Source organism: Miniopterus natalensis, chromosome 14, assembly GCF_054644295.1.
Source record: "Miniopterus natalensis isolate mMinNat1 chromosome 14, mMinNat1.hap1, whole genome shotgun sequence".
NCBI classification, from domain to species: Eukaryota; Metazoa; Chordata; class Mammalia; order Chiroptera; family Miniopteridae; genus Miniopterus; species Miniopterus natalensis.
Window position 1 is genome coordinate 37,408,088 of NC_142094.1, and position 20,492 is coordinate 37,428,579.

Consider the following 20,492-nt stretch of genomic DNA (forward strand, 5'->3'; position numbering starts at 1 on the left):
GGATCCAGGCGTTCCGGGTTCGATTCCCGGTCAGGGCACATGCCCGGGCTGCGGGCTTGATCAATGACTCTCTCATCATTGATGTTTCTATCTCTCTCTCTCCCTCTCCTTTCCTCTCTCTGAAATTAATAAAGATATATTTTAAAAAATAATAGTAATTGCCTACCCTTTAAAAAAAAACACAAAAAACCCCATTCTACCTACTAAAAGCAAGGGCTTACTCTAGTAGATAGTTTATCAAGCATGCAAGAAAACACATTCCCCTTGTAAATTATATATTGTATCTCTCTCTATGTTTTATTAATAATGGCATGCTAATTAAGACTGACTACATATTTATATATAAAAGTGAGAAATGCAACAGAAACCACAAGTTATAAAACTATGTTATGACTTGCAGTAAAGATAAACTATGCCAAATCATCACATAAAACACAAATTAAATTAAGATGAAATTGTTTCAAACACCAGCTCATTCAGACCCATTTATTCTAAGATTATATAGACTAAAGCAATTGAAATGTTGCTAGAACGAATTGAGACATGCTATAGGTGTAAAATACACTGGATTTCAAAGACAATACAATAAAAATGTAAAATGTCTCAATAATTTTTATATTGATCACATGTCAAAATGATATTTTGTGTAAAGCAGGTTAAATACAATATATTATTAAAATTAATTTCACCTGTTTCTTTTTACTTTTTAAATGTGCTACTAGAAACTTTTAAATTATCTTGTGTCTTACCTTCCATTTCTATTGGGCAGTGTTGCTACAGACAAATAAATTTAACAGGAACTCAGCTTGAATTCCTGTGCTCCATAATTAAGACCACGGACTATTCCAGCAATGAGACCAGTTTACAAATTTAACCAATCCCTGCCCAAACTTTGCTTTCTAATTTCTACCCTAAAACCACCCTGTGCTAAGTTCAGATTCCCAAACTTTAAGTACTCTAACTTCCCCCCTTTTAAGGCCCTTCTAAAATTCTGTAAAGGTGCTGCTTACTCAGCAAGTTTAGGAAACCTAGTCTGTATATTCAACAGGCTCCCATGGTGGTCTTTGTATAGCACAAAGTCAATAAATAAGAGTTGTAAAAATGCAGTTGTGTTGAGGATGCGTAACAAAAAGGAACAGTTAGAAAAAGTTATATATAAGTTGTTTTGTCTAGTGATTTAAATTACCTAAGTTAAAATCCATACTTGTAGCAATCTACCTTATTTTGGAAGAGTGGAAGGGCAAATCAAGTGGGCACTAGGTTCCTGCTGACAGAGTAGAAGATAACATTAAGTTAGAAACAAAGGAATAACACATCCTTTTCACTGAGGTTTCTGCACCTTATAAAGAGACTAAAAAGTCTAAATTTTCAGACTTTGTAGAACCCTTATTATTTTCATGATTTGGTACCCAATACCTGTCTGGGTCTTTAAAAATTGGGTGGGGTTTTACAGGAGACATAAAACAAAAGTAGCAATCTCTACTACTTTTCTCCCAGTCTCAGGACTCAGTGGAACACCATTTTAAAGCCCAATAGCCAGGGTAAACCCCCTCCCTAGTCTAATGCTGATTATAACGTGGCACATTAGCTGAAGTCCACCAAGTCTCCCTAGTACAGACTAAATCGCACCCTGCCATTTTAATTCCAATCAATGGCCACATTTGAACTCCAGAATTATAGCTACTTAAATAAGCTGTATTTATGAAATCTAAATTTATCCCCAAATCACTACACAGAAGACCATACATATGACTCGAGATTAACATATATATGTGCAGTGGTGAAAAGTTACCCATCCCACTCAAACTTATTTTAATCATTTCCCTTCAACTTTCCCAGTGTTCTCCACATTAGTAAAAGATTTTTTAAAAAATAAACAAAGACATCTGATACCCTCCAAATCCTACGGCAACCTAACTAGAGAACATCAGAATAAAAATCTTTCCCCACTTGAAAACCATACATTAATGACAGAAACCACTGTGGCAGCATCTAAATATTAACACATCTACTTGATTTATCAATGATGACACACAATCAATTTTGAAATTTTGGCAGCTTTACTTTTTTGGCATCTTCTTAAGTCTTTCTTGAATATCCACAAGTGCTCAAATTAAACTAAATTTGCATTAACAGAGCATGATTAAGACTGACCACTGAAAAAAACAGTATTCCAAAATCAAAGAGAAATTTTGACCTTTAGACCATTAATACCACTGCACAGTTACATGGTCTAGTCAAGATGTCTCACAGTCTCTACAGGGTGCACGTATATGTGTGTGTATATGTATATAAAAGAAAGAGAGATGGGTATGTGTTTCATTACAAACAATTACAAGCACAGACCCTGTTCTCCAGCCTACCTGGCAAGTGTACTAACTACCCATATTTATGAACCAACACAAATTACTGAACAGATAAGATGATCGCTTTGTGAATTCTGTGGCAGAAGAGCTATAGAGGTTGTTGAGGGAACACTATAGCACAAAGAGGTGCTTTCATTCGCTCCCAGCGCCTGACCTGACATCAGTTCTTCCTCACTTGTAATTGCATGCCTGCTGCTCATTTTTACTTGAATAGCCCCTCAGCTCTTATGGAGACAGGGATTTAAGACTGAAAATATCCTTATCAGTAGTTTAAAAATGAGAATAGGCAATAGCAATTTTGACTTGGTGAGCTCCAAATGAAAAAGTCAGAGAGAAGCCAGCAGTAGGGTACACTGGACGTGTCAGAAAGAGAAAGGGGCAAAGTCATCCTCTTCTCTCCCCCCTCAGTCCTTTTAAGGGGTAGGAACCTCCATGGAGAATGATGTGGGAAACAGTGTCACCAAGTGTGAGCTGGGGCAAGGTCATGCAGAAAAAGAAAAAGATTAAAAAAAAAAAAAAAAAGCCTGAAAGTAGATACTGCTTTAAGCGTAACAGCTCAGAACAATCTTTCATTCGTTCATATCCTCTACTCTATCAGTCGCACTCCTGACATTTATTTTGAAAGGTTTCTCAGTTATACCTTCCTAGATTTGTGCTAAACCCAAGGTAAGTATCATGCCTCTCACCAGCCTTCCCACCGCCACGCTGCACTGTGGCAGGCACACACGCTTCTCCAGCCCACCTGCCTGGTCCTAAACATACATTTTTATTGTGCCACTGCTCTGATCTTAGTCCTTCAGGGCTCCCACTGTCTGCAAAAGAGTCCATGTTCCTAAACCAGGTAGTCAGGATTGCCACTGTCATGATAAGCATCGTCAGATTAGTCTAATCTAATTCTGGACTCCATTTTGTACCTTCTTATCCCACTTTTAACTCATTTTTCTCACCTACTTCTAATCTATGTTTTCTTGCAGTATAGTATGTACAAAGACGTCTTAAGTGCTTTTAAAACCAAGTGGAGTCTAGTAAGTAAAATTTCATTATTATTATTATTATTATGAATCCTAAGAACCAACCCATCTCCCAGTAAGACCTAAAAGTCCCGTGCTCACGTCAGGAAGGTCTGCTCATAACATCACTTACGGCTCATTTTTCTTTCCTTATTCTGGACTTCAATTCTACCTAGCCAAATCCTATCTCTCCTTCAAAATGGAGCTACAGGGACCCTCTCTATAACTTTTTCCTGCCCTAGGTCAAATTATTCTTGTCCTTCCTTGACCATTCATGGCAACTAACGCATCACACAATTTGGTACTTGCTTTCATATAATGCTCTAAAGCATGTTATTTTTAGTTCCTAAGGACAGGATTCAGATCATTTGCGTCATCCCCAATACCTAACACAAGTCAAAGAACATAGTATGTACCTTATAAATGCTTACTGAAATCAAACTCCAGTTAACCACATTGCCACCTATAACACATGTGAATTTCTACAGATTTATGAATCTTGCACAGCATGGATAGTTTCTACAGCTGTCTCCATAAAACATGGATCTATCTACAGAAAGTATCTTTTCTACATAGGTTGTCTTTTTTACAATACTGACCAGTGCGAGAAGTTACCAGACTAGATTATTAATAATATACATATTGTATATTACGCTGAACACACAGTTTATCTTTCTTTGATGGTTTAGAACAAACACAAAGTTTCTTAGGAGCATCATGAATATTATGATTATACCTCAGGAGATTAAGATTGGGTTTTGAACTTGCTTATGACATTCCCTAGAAGAAACTTCTTCATATAATTCCCTGATGTCAGCTTCCTTGCCTCTGGCTTCCTTGCACAAAACTGGAATATAAAATGGGCAATTGCTTACCCTCCTGGACAGGATAAAACGGCTGCCTTTCTGAATATTTAATTATTGTAACGAAAGCTGAAGCATCCTTTTACCTAGCTTTGTTCTCTTCTTTGAAATCTTCTTCCCTGTCTTTCAATGTCCTTTGATGTCTCAGTACTCAATACATTCTCTATTATTTATGCCCCTCTAACAGAATATGTCAGTTCAACTCCCTTGTCAGCCTCAGTCCTCCATTATATCTCAGTGTAAAGGAATATATTCACTATCAAGAGATTTTTGTTTCCTTCCCTCCTCACTCCAGGCCTTGCATTTTTGACATTAAGTCATAATTTCCTTTAAGTCTCTATATTTCACATTTAACAGAATCTAGGCCTAAATTAGAATATCAAATATCCCATTGTATTTTAAAATGAAAATTTTGTGTTATACCTGCATGACTCATCAACTTTAAAATAAAGCTACTCTGGGGTAACATTTCATATACTAGATCACACCAAAGGTGATGGGTCAAACAGAATCACCTACATTGGCAAATAAAGTAGGAAGCAGGCAGTAAGCTTTACAATGTTAACTAAATAATATTGCTACTTTTAGTGAGCTCATGACTTTGGAATGTTTAAGAATTCAAGGTCAAAATATGATAAAAATCATTCTCTCCACCCGGTTCCAAATCTTCTAAAATGCTAAATTCATTTGAAAGTAGAGTTTAAAATTTTCCATTCACCCAAGTTTTACTTTGCAATAGCCTGAAGCATTGGCACAATTAGTTTGTCTTTATTCTGCTTAAAATAAGCACAAAGTTTAATTTGATAAACATTGCAAAACAGTGTTTCATCAGCATTATAAAATAGTTCAAAGTATTTAGAGTGTTTTTGCAGCTTTAAATGCCAACTATTTTTTAACTAGATTCAACCATTTTGAAACTCATTACATAGATTTAAATAACAAAGCCTTTTTTTTTTTTGCCTCCAGATAATTTTTGCCTTTAATGAGTACAATGGCAATGAGGTGCCTGGTAAAGCTTCAATTTAAACTGTCATATGAAAAACAACAACAACTCCCTCCCTAAACAAACAAGAGTCTTTCTGTTTTAATTTAGATACATGCAGAACAGGACACTGAAAAAGAGTTCAGAACTGGCAAAATTCGGTCAGTTGTTCTTACCGGGCCTTGATGTCATGCATCTTAAACAAATTGTATTCCAAAATGTTGCTGTTAAAATGGCTCATTACCAAAAGAAACTAAGTAAAAAATGGTGGGTTAGGTTTCCACACTAGCCAGTAAGTAGTTAATTGGTTACAAAGCTAAACAAAGGACCTACCTCATGTAGCCAACACTGTTTTACGTAAAAACCTCAAGGTCTGGTACACTTCTCTCTGTGAGTTGTAAGTCTATCATTGAGAGATCTAGGACAACTGCCCCTCTAGCCCACAAACCTCCAACTTCTCCCCCAGCCCCACTTCTACTCTCTCCTCTCTTCATTAGATGTCAACAGTAGAAATGGGCTCTCAGGATGTAGCAACAAAGAGGTGTATGGGAGTGGAAATGGCCCTCTGAGGAGGAAGGTCATATGAATGTTAGCAATTTCTGAAAATCAATATTTCTACACTAGAAATGAAACATCCTTCTCTTGAATCAAAAGTTTCCAGTCCATTTCTTTATTCAAATATATAAGCATCTACTATAGTTAAAGCTTTTGATTAACTGACTTTCCAGATTAACCCATGAGTTCCATCTTCCCTGTTTAAATAAAAACGCCCATACTACACTTGACACCTGTGATGAATAAGCCCATGAACTTCTGCCCTACCACCGGAGCTGCAAGCTTACCTAGAGATGGTGGGTTCATCCCCATTCCTTTTTAATGCTAGTAGTATTGTAATTTAATGTAATATATTAAACCAATGAAATGAATGCCAAAAAAGTATTTGTATGATGAAAAGCAATGTGAATGCTCTAGAAAAAGCTAGATAAAAGGAGTTGGGTCCCTTTTATTTAGAAAGTTCTCAAATTAAAGTTAGGCAGAATTTCAGCTATGAAGAGGGGGAAAGAAAACTTTATGAGACACCAAAGTTTTTTATATCTTTGAAATGCTTATTGAGTGCCATGTAGCAGTGCCTTTACTCCATATCTATAATTATTAATCGTTTTTGAGTTACGGACTCCTCTGTAAACTTTATGGAGTTATAGCCCACCTCTCTCCCTAGAAATGCAAATGAATATACAACATGTAATTCTGGTGGTTCTTATACCTCTTTCCTATCTCTTTCCCCTGTCTTCCCATAAAGCTCATCTCCCTGTGGCCCTATAGATCCTAGGCTTCAAAACATTTAATTATATTTACACTCAATTAAAACTCTAAGCATTGTATTAGTATAGTAGAACTAAATTCCACATGTCTAATCTCAACTTTGCTTAGACCTTATTAATGATATTTCAAATTGGCTAATAACATCCACCAAACTCTCAACTGAGTTTATTCAACTTCAGTAATAAAGGATGCCAGGTTTCATTTCTTATTGCCTGTGGTCCTTCCATATAATTGATTGGTTAGCAGTTCCTTATAGCTCTTTGCAACACCAGGCTGAAACCCATAAACAAGATGACTAATCAGCTCACATATACTCTAATTCTCAGGGTACAATGAAAAAAAAAAAAATCAGCCTAGAATCAGAAAAAGCTCTTGACTTAGAATGGTAGTTATTTCTTCTCTCAGATTTAGTGTTCTAATAAGTAGTCCACAAAGTAATCTATCTTAATAAGGTTTTCCTTCCCACGCATTAAGAGTCACACAAAAGCACGGGTGGATAGGAGATGTCATATCACTTGCTCAAATATTCCCAACACATAGCTTTCCCCTGTGAAGTTCCCCCCCTCTAAGCACACCTGGCTCATGAGTCATGGAAATTCGAATCTGCCACTATTAAGCATTTACCCCCAGCTCATCATTCCCAGCTGTGAACGCCAACACCTGGAGTCATTCTCAGCTCCTCCTTCTGTTATTCCCGGCGTCCAAGCCATCACCAATCCCTCCAGTCGGCCTCCTAATTTCTCAATTTCTCCCTTCCTCCCAATCACTTTAGGTCCCTACGTGTTCACTGGTTTCCCTGCCTGTGTTTCGTTCCTGACCATCTATATCCCAGAATAATCTTTCTGAAACAAAGATATGATTACTTCACTCACCAGGTTAAAAACCTTATAACAGCTACCTTTCTCAGCTTAAAAATCCTTCAACATCCCTACTGGACAAAGCTGAAGGCAGAGAATGATGGAGTGTCCTCTAAGATCTGGTGCCTACCTACTTCTCCAGCCTAATCTCTCTCACTTGCCTCACCTCTCCCCTCAACCTGCTGCTCTCTCAGCACCATGTTGTTTGTTACCTGTGTACCTGCTCTTCCCTCTGCTTAAAATGAGTCTTTGCTGCAACCCCTACCCCCATCCCCTGGTCTGCCTATTCAGAGCTAAATAAGAAGCTTTAAAAAGCCCAAGATATTTAAGACGGCACTGTGTTGAATAATAGTTAAAAACTGAAAACAACCTAAATCCTCCAAATATAGAAATAATTTGTTCAATATAATGGATCCTTGTGATGGAATATTATGCAATAAAAATGTTTATAAATTTAATGACATGAAAAGCTAAAGTATATGGCTATAAAATTGTTACACACAGTTATCTCAACCATATAAAATACATTATACATACACATAAAAAATGAGATAACTGGCAGAAAATGCACTGAATCATTAAGAATACTTATCTCTAGATAATAGAATTACAGGAAAAATTTTCCCCTCAAGTTTTAAATAGTGACTATATAGTATTCAAGAAAAACTTTGAAAATATTTTAAACTTTGAAGACTTTCCTGGAACCTTCCCAACCATACACACTACACACAAATTTAATCATTCCTGCTTCTGATTCAAGTACAAACTCTCTTTGTTGTGCATATCACACACTGCTATAAACCTTACTGTCCTGTATTTTAATTCATGTTTGTCAGGGAGCTGTCTGAGGATAGGATATGATTCAGCTTTAATCCCTAGTGCCTGACGTCTGGTAGAGGCCAGTTAAATGTTTATAAAAGAAATTATTCTTATGTTGCTATCTACATGCAAATGACCAATAAATGCATAATCAATCATCTGTAAATGTAAATCATTAACACACTCCGCAAACATTTACCATGTGCCTAAAATATCCCAGGTACTGTCACAACCCCTGGGAACACTGCAGTGAAAAGGTCCTTGCCCTTGTGAGCCTACATTCTTGTGGAGAAACAAAACAAAATAAACCAGCTCATTTCAGAGTCGGACAAGTGCTATAAAGAAAATATGGAATAGCCGTAGCCGGTTTTGCTCAGTGGTTGGAGCATCAGCCCGAGGACTAAAGGGTGCCAGGGCAATGCCTCGGTTGCAGGCTCTCACACATCAATGTCTCTGTCCCTGTCTCTGCCCTTCTCCTCTCTCCCCCTTCCACTCTCTCTGAAAAGCAATGGAAAAAATATTCTTGAGTGAGGATTAAAGAGAAAAAGAAAAAGAAAATACGGAATGAGGGGAATCGGGGAAGATCCGGGGAAAGAGTGCAGCATCAACGGCATACTGAAAGATGATGACAAGATAAGAGGCAAACAGATGTAGAACAGAAGGACTGGACATGGAGTCAAAAAACCTACGTTTTCATTTCTACTCTGTCACCTTATTAGTCAGGTAATATTCTGAGTCTCAATTAGGATGATAATCCCTAATTCACAAAAACAAGTAAAGATTAAACGAAATAATTTATGTCAAAAGTGTGAGGCCAGTGCTTGGCATTCAGGGTATGCCGTATTTGTGAGCTCTATTTATCTGGAGAAGGAATCAAAAACAATGTCACACCCAAAAGCTGAACCACATGCATTATGGCTGCAAGTGAAGGTGCCAAAATAAATTTTTAACAATGTAAATCCCATTACGGAATGGGGATTCTGTAGTAGCTATGTGGTTAACAAAAAGACTGCATATGCTCTCCTTGACCGTTTATCTGAACTTGGGATTCTACTACTGATTACAACTGCTTTAAACAACAATGTCGCAAAGAGCTAAATGGTCTACCCCTAATATCAAGTGCAAACACATGAAAAACACAGATTCAGGATCTAAAAATTGTCTCTCAGCCTTTCCCCCAGCATCTCATAAACTTTATTGGTCTTCACAATTTTTAATCCCCTGAATATGTAGGCGATATTTCCCTAGTCCAAAAGAGGAAAGGAAAATGTCCACGGTAGATTTCAAAAGAGAGGTGCTTCTGGGTACATGTACTTCTTGTCCTTTTTACTTGCTGCTTATCTGAAACCTAAGAACTAAGTCTCCTGGACTTTTGAGTAGGGGGTTAGACTGTAAGATAAATCTAAGATTGTAAGATCAAAATGTTTCCTCTGAAGTATTTCAATCTCTAATCAGTCCCCAAACCCTACCATATATTTAAGATAGACAGTCTTTTGCCCTTTACATCTCTGCTTTCCCATCTCACATTCCTCAAGTGAATGACCGGCTGAGTGGGCCTACTATAGTCTATCCTCTGTAAACCTCTTACTCCAAAGAATTCTCTCCTTAATATTTCTAAGTGCTATTGTCAGAATTATTCTGACCCTCATTCTGATCAGTTCTAATATTAATGCCTTCATTTGGGAAGTCGGGAACAAAACAAATCATCGTGAGAGAGTAAATTAACTCCACAAGAATGAGATGGTTAACAGTGAAGAGGTAAAGAAAAATTTAACTCATAGGATGTAAGCTGTGTTTCCATCTATTGGCTGCCAAAACCTTTTATGTCAAGGCAAGAACCCTGCTTACTTCTAGGCATACCAAACCTATTAATACAAAGTTACAGCCCAGAAACCATGGGATGTCCATAAAGTCTGGAAACACAGGTAATATTTTCTATTTTTACAAATTAAAGATATCCTCTATGACATTATATACATTCATCTGTTTCCATATTCTATGTACATCTTGTAGAGAAATACTATAATGAAGAATCTATCTCAAAAATGTTAAATATACTGTATTGTGGAAAGGACAAAGCTATAGCAACTTGTATTTAAATGTTCATTTTATGAGCACCTACTAAGTGTCAGGTGCTCATGAACTTTTAGATGCTCATTCATTTGGTAGCACTAACCATTTAATCTAGTTGCACTGGATTACTAAAGATAGAGCATACTTTTTTCCCCCTTTAATCCTCACTCGAGAGTATTTTTTCCATTGATTTTTTTGAGAGTGGGAGGGGAGGGATGGAGAGGGCGAAAAGGAGGGAGGGAGGGGGAGAGAGAGAGAAACATCGATGTGAAAGAGACACAGGAGCCTGGGATGAAGTCTGCAACCAAGGTATGTGCTTCTGACCAGGAATTGAACCCAGGACTTTGGTCCGAGGGCCAACGTTCTAACCACTGACCCAAAGCGAACAGGGCACTTTTTCCCCCCTTGTACTTGATCTTGACTTTGAAATAAGTTTGAATGCTTGAGGAATGAAGATATTTGGCTGCACAACAGTCTTATGCATACAATATCAGTACACAATGTTTCCTTCTCTTCGTGTACATTAATTCTATGATCACTTCAAATGATATTAAGGCTGCTTAGTGCCCATTTCTATTTCTTTCCTCTGAAGTTTGCCAACAAGGATTCATATCATATATTTATTATTTCTGAGGATTATATAATAGTGCTTCTGTAGAAAGTAGGCTTGATTCCAAGATGCTAATTTATTATATTATTTTAACTCAATAGTGCTTTTCTATTTCAAGTCAAGTCAAAATGCAAACATTACAATGATTTCACATTAAGAAGTTTACATGCTCAGCACCTGTAAAGAACACTAAAGGATATGAAAACAAAATGTAAGAGAACTGAAGGAGAACGCCACAGAACAAGCCATCTACCAGATATAAGAACCAGCTGTGAAAAACTCCTTGTGAGGCTGGCTACTGCAGGCCCAGCGATCTCTCAGGGAAATGCCCTTTGAAGCTGTGGCCATATTCCTCAGCCCTCAAGATCCTAACTTGGGGCTGTATACGGAATTCAATCTCTAACAACCACACTGGCCCCTACAGAGAGCCAGACACAGTCTTCAGGGAAGTGGTAATAAGGAGCTTCAAATTACAGACATTGTAAATTCACAACTACCAAAATCAACACTTGTGGCATTCAGGAAATTAAAAGTTGAAGCATTTCTCTCATCACCAATTAAAATAGTCACAGAGCAAGGAAAATTCTTACACTTGCATTGGTGAGTCAGTCATAAGAAGAAGCAGGTAGTTACAAATGTACACCATCCTATGACATAAGCCTATACTCCCTAACCCTCAGAGCGCCAGACTGGCTTTCTAGGACAGGCAGTTACCACAACACACATCATTCCAGCTGCTCTCCACTTACGGATGCCATGAACTAGTGATTAACTCTGGACTACTGATTATCAACAATATTTCCTCCTTTAAACTCTAACTGTATAGTGGCCCTCTGTATCCATGGGTTCCACACCCACGGATTCAACCGACTGAGGACTGAAAATGGTATTTTCTATCCACCTTTTGGAATCAGTGGATGTGGAGGGCCAACTGTATGCTTTGTTCTGCACCATTTTATATAAGGACCTTGACCATCCACAGGTTTTGGTATCCACAGGGGGTCTTGGAACCAATCCCCCCCGTGGATACTGAGGGACTACTGTAATTACCGGTAGTTGAGCAGGCATCTAAGAGCCACAACAGTATCTAATTTTTCTGAACATTTTGTACAGTTTGTGGAGTTGGGTGGACTTTAAGTGGCTTTGCATCAGAGCAATAGTTAAGAAATCAACTATAGAAGAGTCTCCAGTTTTAAATCTAGGTCATACTATCCTTATTCAAAAGCAAGCAGAAGCCAGGTAATTTATATTACTTCCTGTAAAGATATTTTTAAAAAGGAGCAGGGACAAGTTGAAAAATATTAATGTTTCCACAAAATTTATGATAAATAGGCATATTTATTTTTTAAATAATGTATAATCCCATGAATTCATTGTGTAAGGAATTCTCCCTCTGTTATAGATAACCCACCAACAAAATTAACACTAAATTACATTTAACTAGACTTATGCCAGAAAATATAAAATCAATTTGGGGTGGGGAAGAGGGGAGAGATAAAGGGCAAAAATGCAGACAGATAGCAGAACATAATTTGATTTTTCCCCCAAAAAATATAATACTCAAAAATATATAAATTAATTAAATAAATAAATAGTGGGAAATGTTGGTTACTGTGAATCCACATAGTGGTATATGTACAGGCACTATATTTTTCTTCCTCGATTTCTATAAATACAAAATTTTTTAAAAACACAGTTTTCAGGGTCTACTACAAGGTCAAGTACAGATTTTACACTGCACTATTAACTGAAGTCTAAGAAGTATCATAGCCAAGGTATTATATGCCTCCCCTGGCTCTGGAGGTAGACTGTCTAGGTTCAAATCCCAACTCTGCCATTATTGGCTGTGAGCTTGAGCAAATAATATAAATGCACTAACCCTCAAGTTATCAGTATAATGAGGATAATAATAGTCCTCTACCTCAAACAAGTTCCAATGAAAAATTACATGTAAAGTACTCAGCACCAGGGCCTGGCCCACAGGTAAATGGTGGCTTACCACATAGTTATAGTAACCAGAGGGTACCTTCAGACTGGGCGGGGGGGGGAGACTAAATGACATTACAGAGAAGTTTGGGGTTCTTCAGATTGCACTGTTATGAAAAAATTGGTAATCCATACTGTGATGACATCATGCAGAGCCTCAAGTCACTATTACTATAACAATAATCATAACCCAACATTTATATGGTACTTATTTACAGGCTGACCACTGTGCTAAGCATGCTGTATGCAGTTTCTCACTTGAATGCACAGGGAGCAAGGAATTATTCTTCCCATTTTACAGATGAAGAAATTGAAGGCCAACAATTAAACATAATTTGTTCAAGATTACGAAGACATTAACTGGCAGAGAGTTGAGATTTGAACCTAGGCAATCTGCCCCCAAAACCTGCTTCTGACAGCAACTACCCCCCTGAACTTGGGCAAGTCATTTCCCATATTGAGACTTCGATTTCCTCCTCTGGAAAATGAGCAGAGTGATGGAATGGGTGCTCTCAAAAGCCCCTTCTAAACTTCTCTAGACAAAAAGCACTACTTAACCCAATTCACATTGTATAGAAAACATCTCTGCCCTACTCCTTTTATGAGCGTAGGCTTCTCTGACTTACATAAAAATGGAATGACGCATTGTACAATTCCCTCGGTGGAGTACCTCAATGTTCTTAAGCTCTGTTGGTGGGAGGTACATCACTAAGAGACATCAGTCAGGTAGGGAACCTCACTAGAAAGTTCCATAACTAAGTCTCTTTGAATCGAGTTCAAAAAGAACCTGATTTAAAAATGAATTCTACCTGACAGCACTATTTGCTACAGGGAAGTTAGGAACATACATCAACAAAATTAGCCAAAGCTCTAGGACCTCAGTTATGTCAACTCTACCTCTCAGGACCTCAGTTCCTTATTTAGAGAAATGAAGTGGCTTTTACATACAGTAGTCCCTAAGCAAGCAGTACCCCAACCCAGGGAAACCAATCAACTTTGCTAGAATTGAGAGAAGGGGTAAGGAAGCATGTATGGTTTGAAAAACCACATTTGAATACAGTTATTGCTTTTGAAATATAAACCACAGAAGTAAAGCTCCAAAAAATCTATTGTTTGGCAAATGAAAGTGAAGCAGCACTGAGGAAGGGGGAAACGGGGAGGTGCTTGGATTTTTAAAAAAATATATGTATTAATTTAAGATACATTAGAGTAGATCTGTTGAAAGCCCCTTTTAGCCCAAAGAATCTGTGAAACAAATAAAAAAAAATTAGCATCCTATGAAATAAACTTTTCAATTTAAAGAAAAAATCCTATTTGTCAAAATAAACAAATTTTTTAAAATGTCAGTAGGACTACTTAAGATATTTTCTCCTGCCCGGCCGGGCGTGGCTCAGTGGTTAAGCATCGACCTAGGATCCAGGCGATCAGCGTTCGATTCCTGGTCAGGGCACATGCCCGGGTTGCGGGCTGCAACCGATCAATGACTCTCTCATCACTGATGTTTCTATATCTCTCTCTCCCTCTCTCTTCCTCTCTCTGAAATCAATAAAGATATATATATTTTTTAAAAGATATTTTCTCCCTTTTGTACAAAAATTATTTAAATAAATGCACAAACATATAAAATTCTCCAAATAAGGCTCAAGGTGTTTTGTTTTTCAAACATACTTGATTTACTTATCAACACAAACCAAGTCTGATAATATTCCAAGCCAAAATACATCCTAGTTACTCCTACTCTGATTCTAATATTGCTTCAAAGCTCAGAAGCTCCATTTTAGGAAAACAAAGTGAGACATAAAGTCCATGTAATTCTTTCTGTGGTCAAATATATAAAGCTCAATTTTAAATCAAATCTCTTCACCTACAAATCTTTGGGCTATCTAAGCCTATTCAATAGCACCATTAGGGATGAAAAGACAAGAGACCAAACTCAATCCAATCTATCTGGCTATCATTAGCATTGCTGATAAATGGTCTGCTGAGAAACAACACCCTACTTGTCAGTATCTGCTTGGGGGAACCTTTATGGATTTAATCTTTCCCCAGACCCCATTTCTAGAGATAATTAATCAAAGGCTAGTTTGAGTGCATTCAAATTCAACTCCTAAAAAAAGATAACTAATGTCTATGTCGTCAACTCCTAAATCTCCCTACCAAATTTGAGGTTATCCTCTAAGACTGGACTTGGGTTGGGAGAAGCAAAATAAAATGAGGGCCTATTAGAAAAAGTGGATGGCTTTTAGAAAAAGAGGAGCTCTCCTACCAAATGCAGCCTCCCTCCCTGCCCTACCTCCTCTTCCCCAAAAAATATGTGCATAAAGAAATTCCAGAAAGTGGATTCTTCCTGTGCTCTACCTATCAAACTGATCTCATCTTGCAGTGTCTCTTCATTTTTTTTAAATAAGCAAACTTCAGAATGGCAAAAAATAAAACTATTAAAATCTTCCATCCCTGAAGAAGCCTGTGCAAACCTAAGATCCTTTCTCATTAAAAACTCTCATACACACAATTTATGGGCTTCATGGACCCCCTTGAACTATCAAGGTTAAAAATCCTTGCTCTAGCCTAGAGAAGCACGTGCTTCTCAATAACCCTACCTCCTCCTCCAGGGATGGGAGCCACCCAAACATCGCATCTAAAATGTAGAGCAATAAAATAAAAGCTCCCATTCCGCCTGATGTTTTAAACTACCTCTGTCAAATGTTGGTTCTGCCATTTTTCAGCAATGTTCAAGTGCTTTGTTTCATTTCCTTGACCACACAAATTGGGTCTCATCCAAAGTCCTCCTCTCTCCTTTTCTTTTTTTACTGAGCCTAGAACCTTATGGCCAAATCAGTTTATAAGTGAAGGATAAATGTTTGCCTGAGAACAAAAGTCCCCAGTGAACACTCACCCTTACCACCCCTTTCCAATTCAAGACGTTCAGAACACTGCCAAGGATGTGGCCCTGGGCTGGATCAGAGAGCAAGAACAGAATAAGGACACTACATTCAACCTTTTTGTCTGGGGCACTTCCTGGGTTTTTCATTGGCATTTAACACCAAGACACAAGGCTCATTTTTCATTAAAGTTGCAAGACTTTCACTTTGCCAGTTTCAAATGGTGTAATTGATCTGCATTGTCTTCTTAAATAACCCAACTGAAGGACACTGCAGCTTTAAATATTTCAGTGCTAGCTAGCAGACTCCATTGCAATATGGCTCTGAAGGTCGCGTCCTATTGTCTCTTTCCTCTGGAAAAAAAAAAAAATTCCTAAGTCCTTCTTCTAGGTAACATGGGAAGGGTTACCCCTAGAATTTCCACTCTTCCATCTCTGCCACTGATAGAGTTCCGCTGGTTATTGGAATCTCATACTCATAATTTTCCCGACAGGGGCAATATGCTGATTGCTATTAAAGATGCCAGCACCTTAGCAAGACATGAACACAAGTGCTCACATTAGTTTGAGTGTATGCAACTGTCTGAAACGGCACCACTCAGGGGCTGTTAACTTCTTAAAGAGCAGGGCCAGGGTGGTTTAGGAGTGGACGGCAGCGGCAGCCGGCACCCTGCACCCTGGGCCCAGAATTGCATAACCAGAAAGGTGTAGCTACTTAAACCGACAGGAATCTCCGCCTACTCATCCTGGGGCGATGCAGGCACCTTGCCACACACTTGCAGCTTTACTTGTCAAAGACGGTCAAAATAAGAGGCACAAGCACGGTGAAGGAAAATATAAACTAAAAGAAAAAGACCCTTTTCTGCCTTGCTGGGTGTGTAAGCACGCATTTTTGAAGTCACAACGCTCCCCCACCCCGGTGCATGGGAGTGGAATAGCCCCACTGAACTGAGGGCTTTGGAAGGGGCCAGGGGGTAATCAGTGGACGATTAAAAGGCAGGGAAGAAGGGGCCAAGGAAGCGGGGTAGGTAGAAGGCGTGTGCAGGTGCACTGGAGCATTACCTGAAATGGCAACAGATTGTTACCATTATCGGTCCGGAAAGCGTTATCCTCCATCCAGGACTTGGAGGTGAGCGGGGCCGCGCGGGGGAACTTGGGCGGCGCGATCACATTGCTGGAGAAAGGTTTTTTGAGCGGCGAGATGGGGTTGAGCGGCGAAGGCACCCCGACGCCCACGCCCACGCCCACGCCGACCGCGCGGCGAGGGTCCCGGCCCGCCTGCAGGCCGCCCCAGGGGTTAGAAGGCGCGCTCCAGGCGGCATTCACGCTCTGGTGCGTGTTCCAGCTGGACGAGGCGGACGACGCGGCAGCTGCGGCCGCGGCGGCTGCTGCAGCCGAGGACGAGGACGGCTTGCTGGTCATGATGGGCTGGTGGCCGTAAGCCGCGGCGGCGCTCCGCGGGGCGTAGGGCGCCTGGCTGGGGCTGGCGGGCGACCGGCGCTGCTGCGGGGGCTGCGCCTGCGGGGGCTGCGCGGGCTGCGCGGGCTGCGGCGCGGGCGGCGGCGGCTGCTGGTGGTGCTGGGTCTGCGCCAGGCCGATCTGCGGGGAGAAGGTGCCTCCGAAGACTGGGTTGACGTGGTGCGGGAAGTTCTGGAAGAGCATGGTCCCGTTGACTGGGGTGATCCCCTGGAAGAAGCTGTCCTCCACCGCGTTCGTGGTGCCCGTGGACCAGGTGCTGCCGAAGGACGGCGACAGCGACGCGCCCGGCGCCGCTGGATCCTGCGGCGGCGGCGGCTGCTGAGGGGGCTGGTGGAAACTCAAGCCCGGCAGGAGCGGCGATTCCATCTGCATCTTTTCGGGGCCGTTGGGGGCCGGCGGGGCGGCGGCAGGGCTAAGGGCCGGCACTGCGCTGCTGTCCTCCGGCTTGGGGGTCTCTGAGGAGAGGGGCGTGGACGGGGTTTCTGCTGCGCTGGGCTCGGGCTGGGGCTGCTGCTGCTGCTGCTGCCGCTGCTGCTGCTGGGGCTGGGGCTGGGTTTTGCTTTTGTCCATCAGTAAATCATCCTGCATGGTTTGCGCAGCTGAAACGGGAAAAAAGAGAGACGCGTTATTGTCAATGTGATCGTTAATGCCCCTCGCTGAAGCGGGCGGGTGTTTTACTTGAGAAAATCCAGTGCCTCCGCTACTAGCCAATTGCAATGCAAATCCATAATCTCCCATTTGGAAGAACAGGTCGGGCTGGGGTGGGAGGGCTCGCGCGAGGTCTCTAAAAATACTGTGAGAGCGTCTTCACCCTTTCTGATGTCTTGGTTCCTTTTCTGTATTAGTGGGAGATGTGCTTATAAGACAGAAAGACAGCAATTTCGCCACGTCTCTTTTCCCTTCACCGGAACTAAGAGCGTTCACCCTGCAATGAGAAACTGATTCTGGTTCCTGTTTTTTCCAAAGCACCACCCTCCCCTGGTTATTTGCATACGTCAATAAATACTGCTGCGTCCTTCAGCAAGGTTAAAAAGACACCGCGCACGACCCTTCCTTCCCCCGGCTCGGTTCTGGCACTTTAAAGAAACAGCAGTCTTATCCCTCTTGATTAGCAAACTGCCTTCGAACGCTGATAATTGTTTCATTTAGCTGCAGCGAACCACGAGGGAGGAAATCCTTGGCATTTGTTAGGAGGAGGACTCAGCTGCACAATCATTCTCTGGCCTCCCAGTAGCTGCAGCTACTCCATTTTGTTAGGAGACAGAAAAAAACCCCACCGCTTTTAAAGAGGTAAAAATCTACTGAAACGTTTGGAAGTGCCTGCTGCTTGTTCCTCTCTAAGGGTTAGGGATTTTTCTGCTTATTCTCCAAATTTCTTATCTCCAGTTCTGCTGCTGCACAAGAGATTTTTGGCATCTCAGTGGTTCAGGTCTAAAGAGGAGCCTGAGAATTTCTCTGCAGAGTGGAGAAATGCTCTGGTTGGATTTGAGGTCAGAGAGACAGACAGAGGGAGGGAGGGAGAGAAAGAGCGACTGGTTGGATTTGAGGTCAGGGAGGGGGGGAGGGAGAGACTGACAAACACTGAGTGTGAGATGGGGTGGGGTTTTTAAAAAAAAATCCTTATGCGGGGAAAAATGAGGAAAAAAAAAGAAAAGTAAAAAATCCTTCTGAGATTTAAGTAGAAAGTCAAGATAATTCTGGAGTTGCCAGATTTTCATTTTTGAACCCTCCTGCTGCTGCCTTGGTCACAAGACTTAGGCAAATTTAGAATACACTCTCTTATCACTGGTATTAGCAGTGAAAGATTATGGTTTGAAGACCCTGAATTACCATATGCTAGCAAAAGTGTTAAAAATAGCAGAGCACAAAGTCTCAAATTCTCATACATTGTAATTATAGTGCATTGCCATCACTGCTTCATTTAGCCATATAAGGAGCGTATGGTATTTTCCATTTCGCATAGAAGGACTATATTCACCTCTGCCTGCTGCCTGTTTTCTCATTCACGAATGAAAATAGTAATCACTCAAAACCAGATTTCCATACACATACTTATCACTGAGTTATCCCTTAAAACATGTTCATTGTATTAAATATGTTAATATTACACTGCTGAGACCCTGCAAACAAGTATTTTGAAATGTTAAAGAAGCATATGACCAAACATATAATTATTTTTAGATGAGAATTCAGTATAATTGTAACAAAGTTATTAATCTATTCAATGCAGCTAATTCAGATACAGAGAAGTATCTCAGGACACTTGTGAAAGGGCATTCAAATACACGCAGAAGCTCTGCCTTTGGACATCCTCATAATAACTGTTGTAAAATAAATATATTGGAAAACAGAGGTGTTACTGCTCTTAACTATTAAAATTATGTCAGACCAAGAAATAGGGTTAAAAGTAGTTCTATTTTATTAAAGACTATCTTTAAAATGGTTATGTCTAATCAAGGGGTTGTATACTTGAAACTAATATAATATTGTATGTCAATTGTAATTTAAAAGTGAAAAAGAAGACATGGTTAATCTTTCATTTTAAAGTTCCATACATAGACAAAATACTGGGCTCAAAGAAATTCTTCACAGCCACCCTACTCTCTTTTCTACTCCTTTCTCCTCTATCTACCCCCCTAAAAAGAACCCAACCCAATATGACATACATCACAAACTGCCAGCTACTACCAATAAAATCTACTTAAGATTGATTTTACATTCCTCGGTTCCCCTGGTCTAAAACAATGCTTTGATCAGCATTGAAAAATATGACACAAAGAGGCAAGCAAAGCTGGGATTCACAACACAAAGTTCTATTGCTGCCAAAGGAAATGGTGATAGAGAGACATTTTCATACTTGGTTTAAGCAGTGCTGCAGTAAACCATTATAATCTGGGATCTGAGATACTTCCAGTGAGCTAGAATTGTCTTTACAATAGCCATATCATCATGGCTGAAATATGCATTTGATTCTAATTTCAATATCACTTAGCTTTTCCGATGCTTGTATAAAGGCTTTTTGTTAATGCCTCAGTGTAAACCACACGCTCTTGGTGGAAAAAATAATGCTGTACTATAGCAAAAATTTTAGAAAGCCAAAAAAGTAAGCTGGACTCAGAATATTTTATCAAGGCTGTAGTTAATATTAATATATTTATTGAATTTAAAATTTTTTATCATACCATGAGCATCCATTTCTCTTCTCAACCCTCCTTAAAGATATAAATTTCACTTTCTGCATAA

The 20,492-nt window shown here is 39.9% G+C and overlaps 1 protein-coding gene across 4 annotated transcripts in view; it reads right to left on the reverse strand.

Moving 5' to 3' along the window:
- CPEB3 (cytoplasmic polyadenylation element binding protein 3) overlaps positions 1-17,987 on the reverse strand; it is a 127,402-nt gene extending 109,415 nt beyond the window's left edge. For 2 of the 4 annotated variants that reach the window (XM_087824447.1, XM_087824446.1), the window contains exon 1: positions 16,833-17,837. In XM_087824447.1, coding sequence (XP_087680573.1) covers positions 16,833-17,837 — 1,005 coding nt within the window. Of the gene's footprint in view, positions 1-16,832 lie in introns of all 4 variants that reach the window. The other 2 variants (XM_087824445.1, XM_087824444.1) reach the window with 2 other exon arrangements.
- Between the last annotated feature and the right edge of the window lie 2,505 nt (positions 17,988-20,492).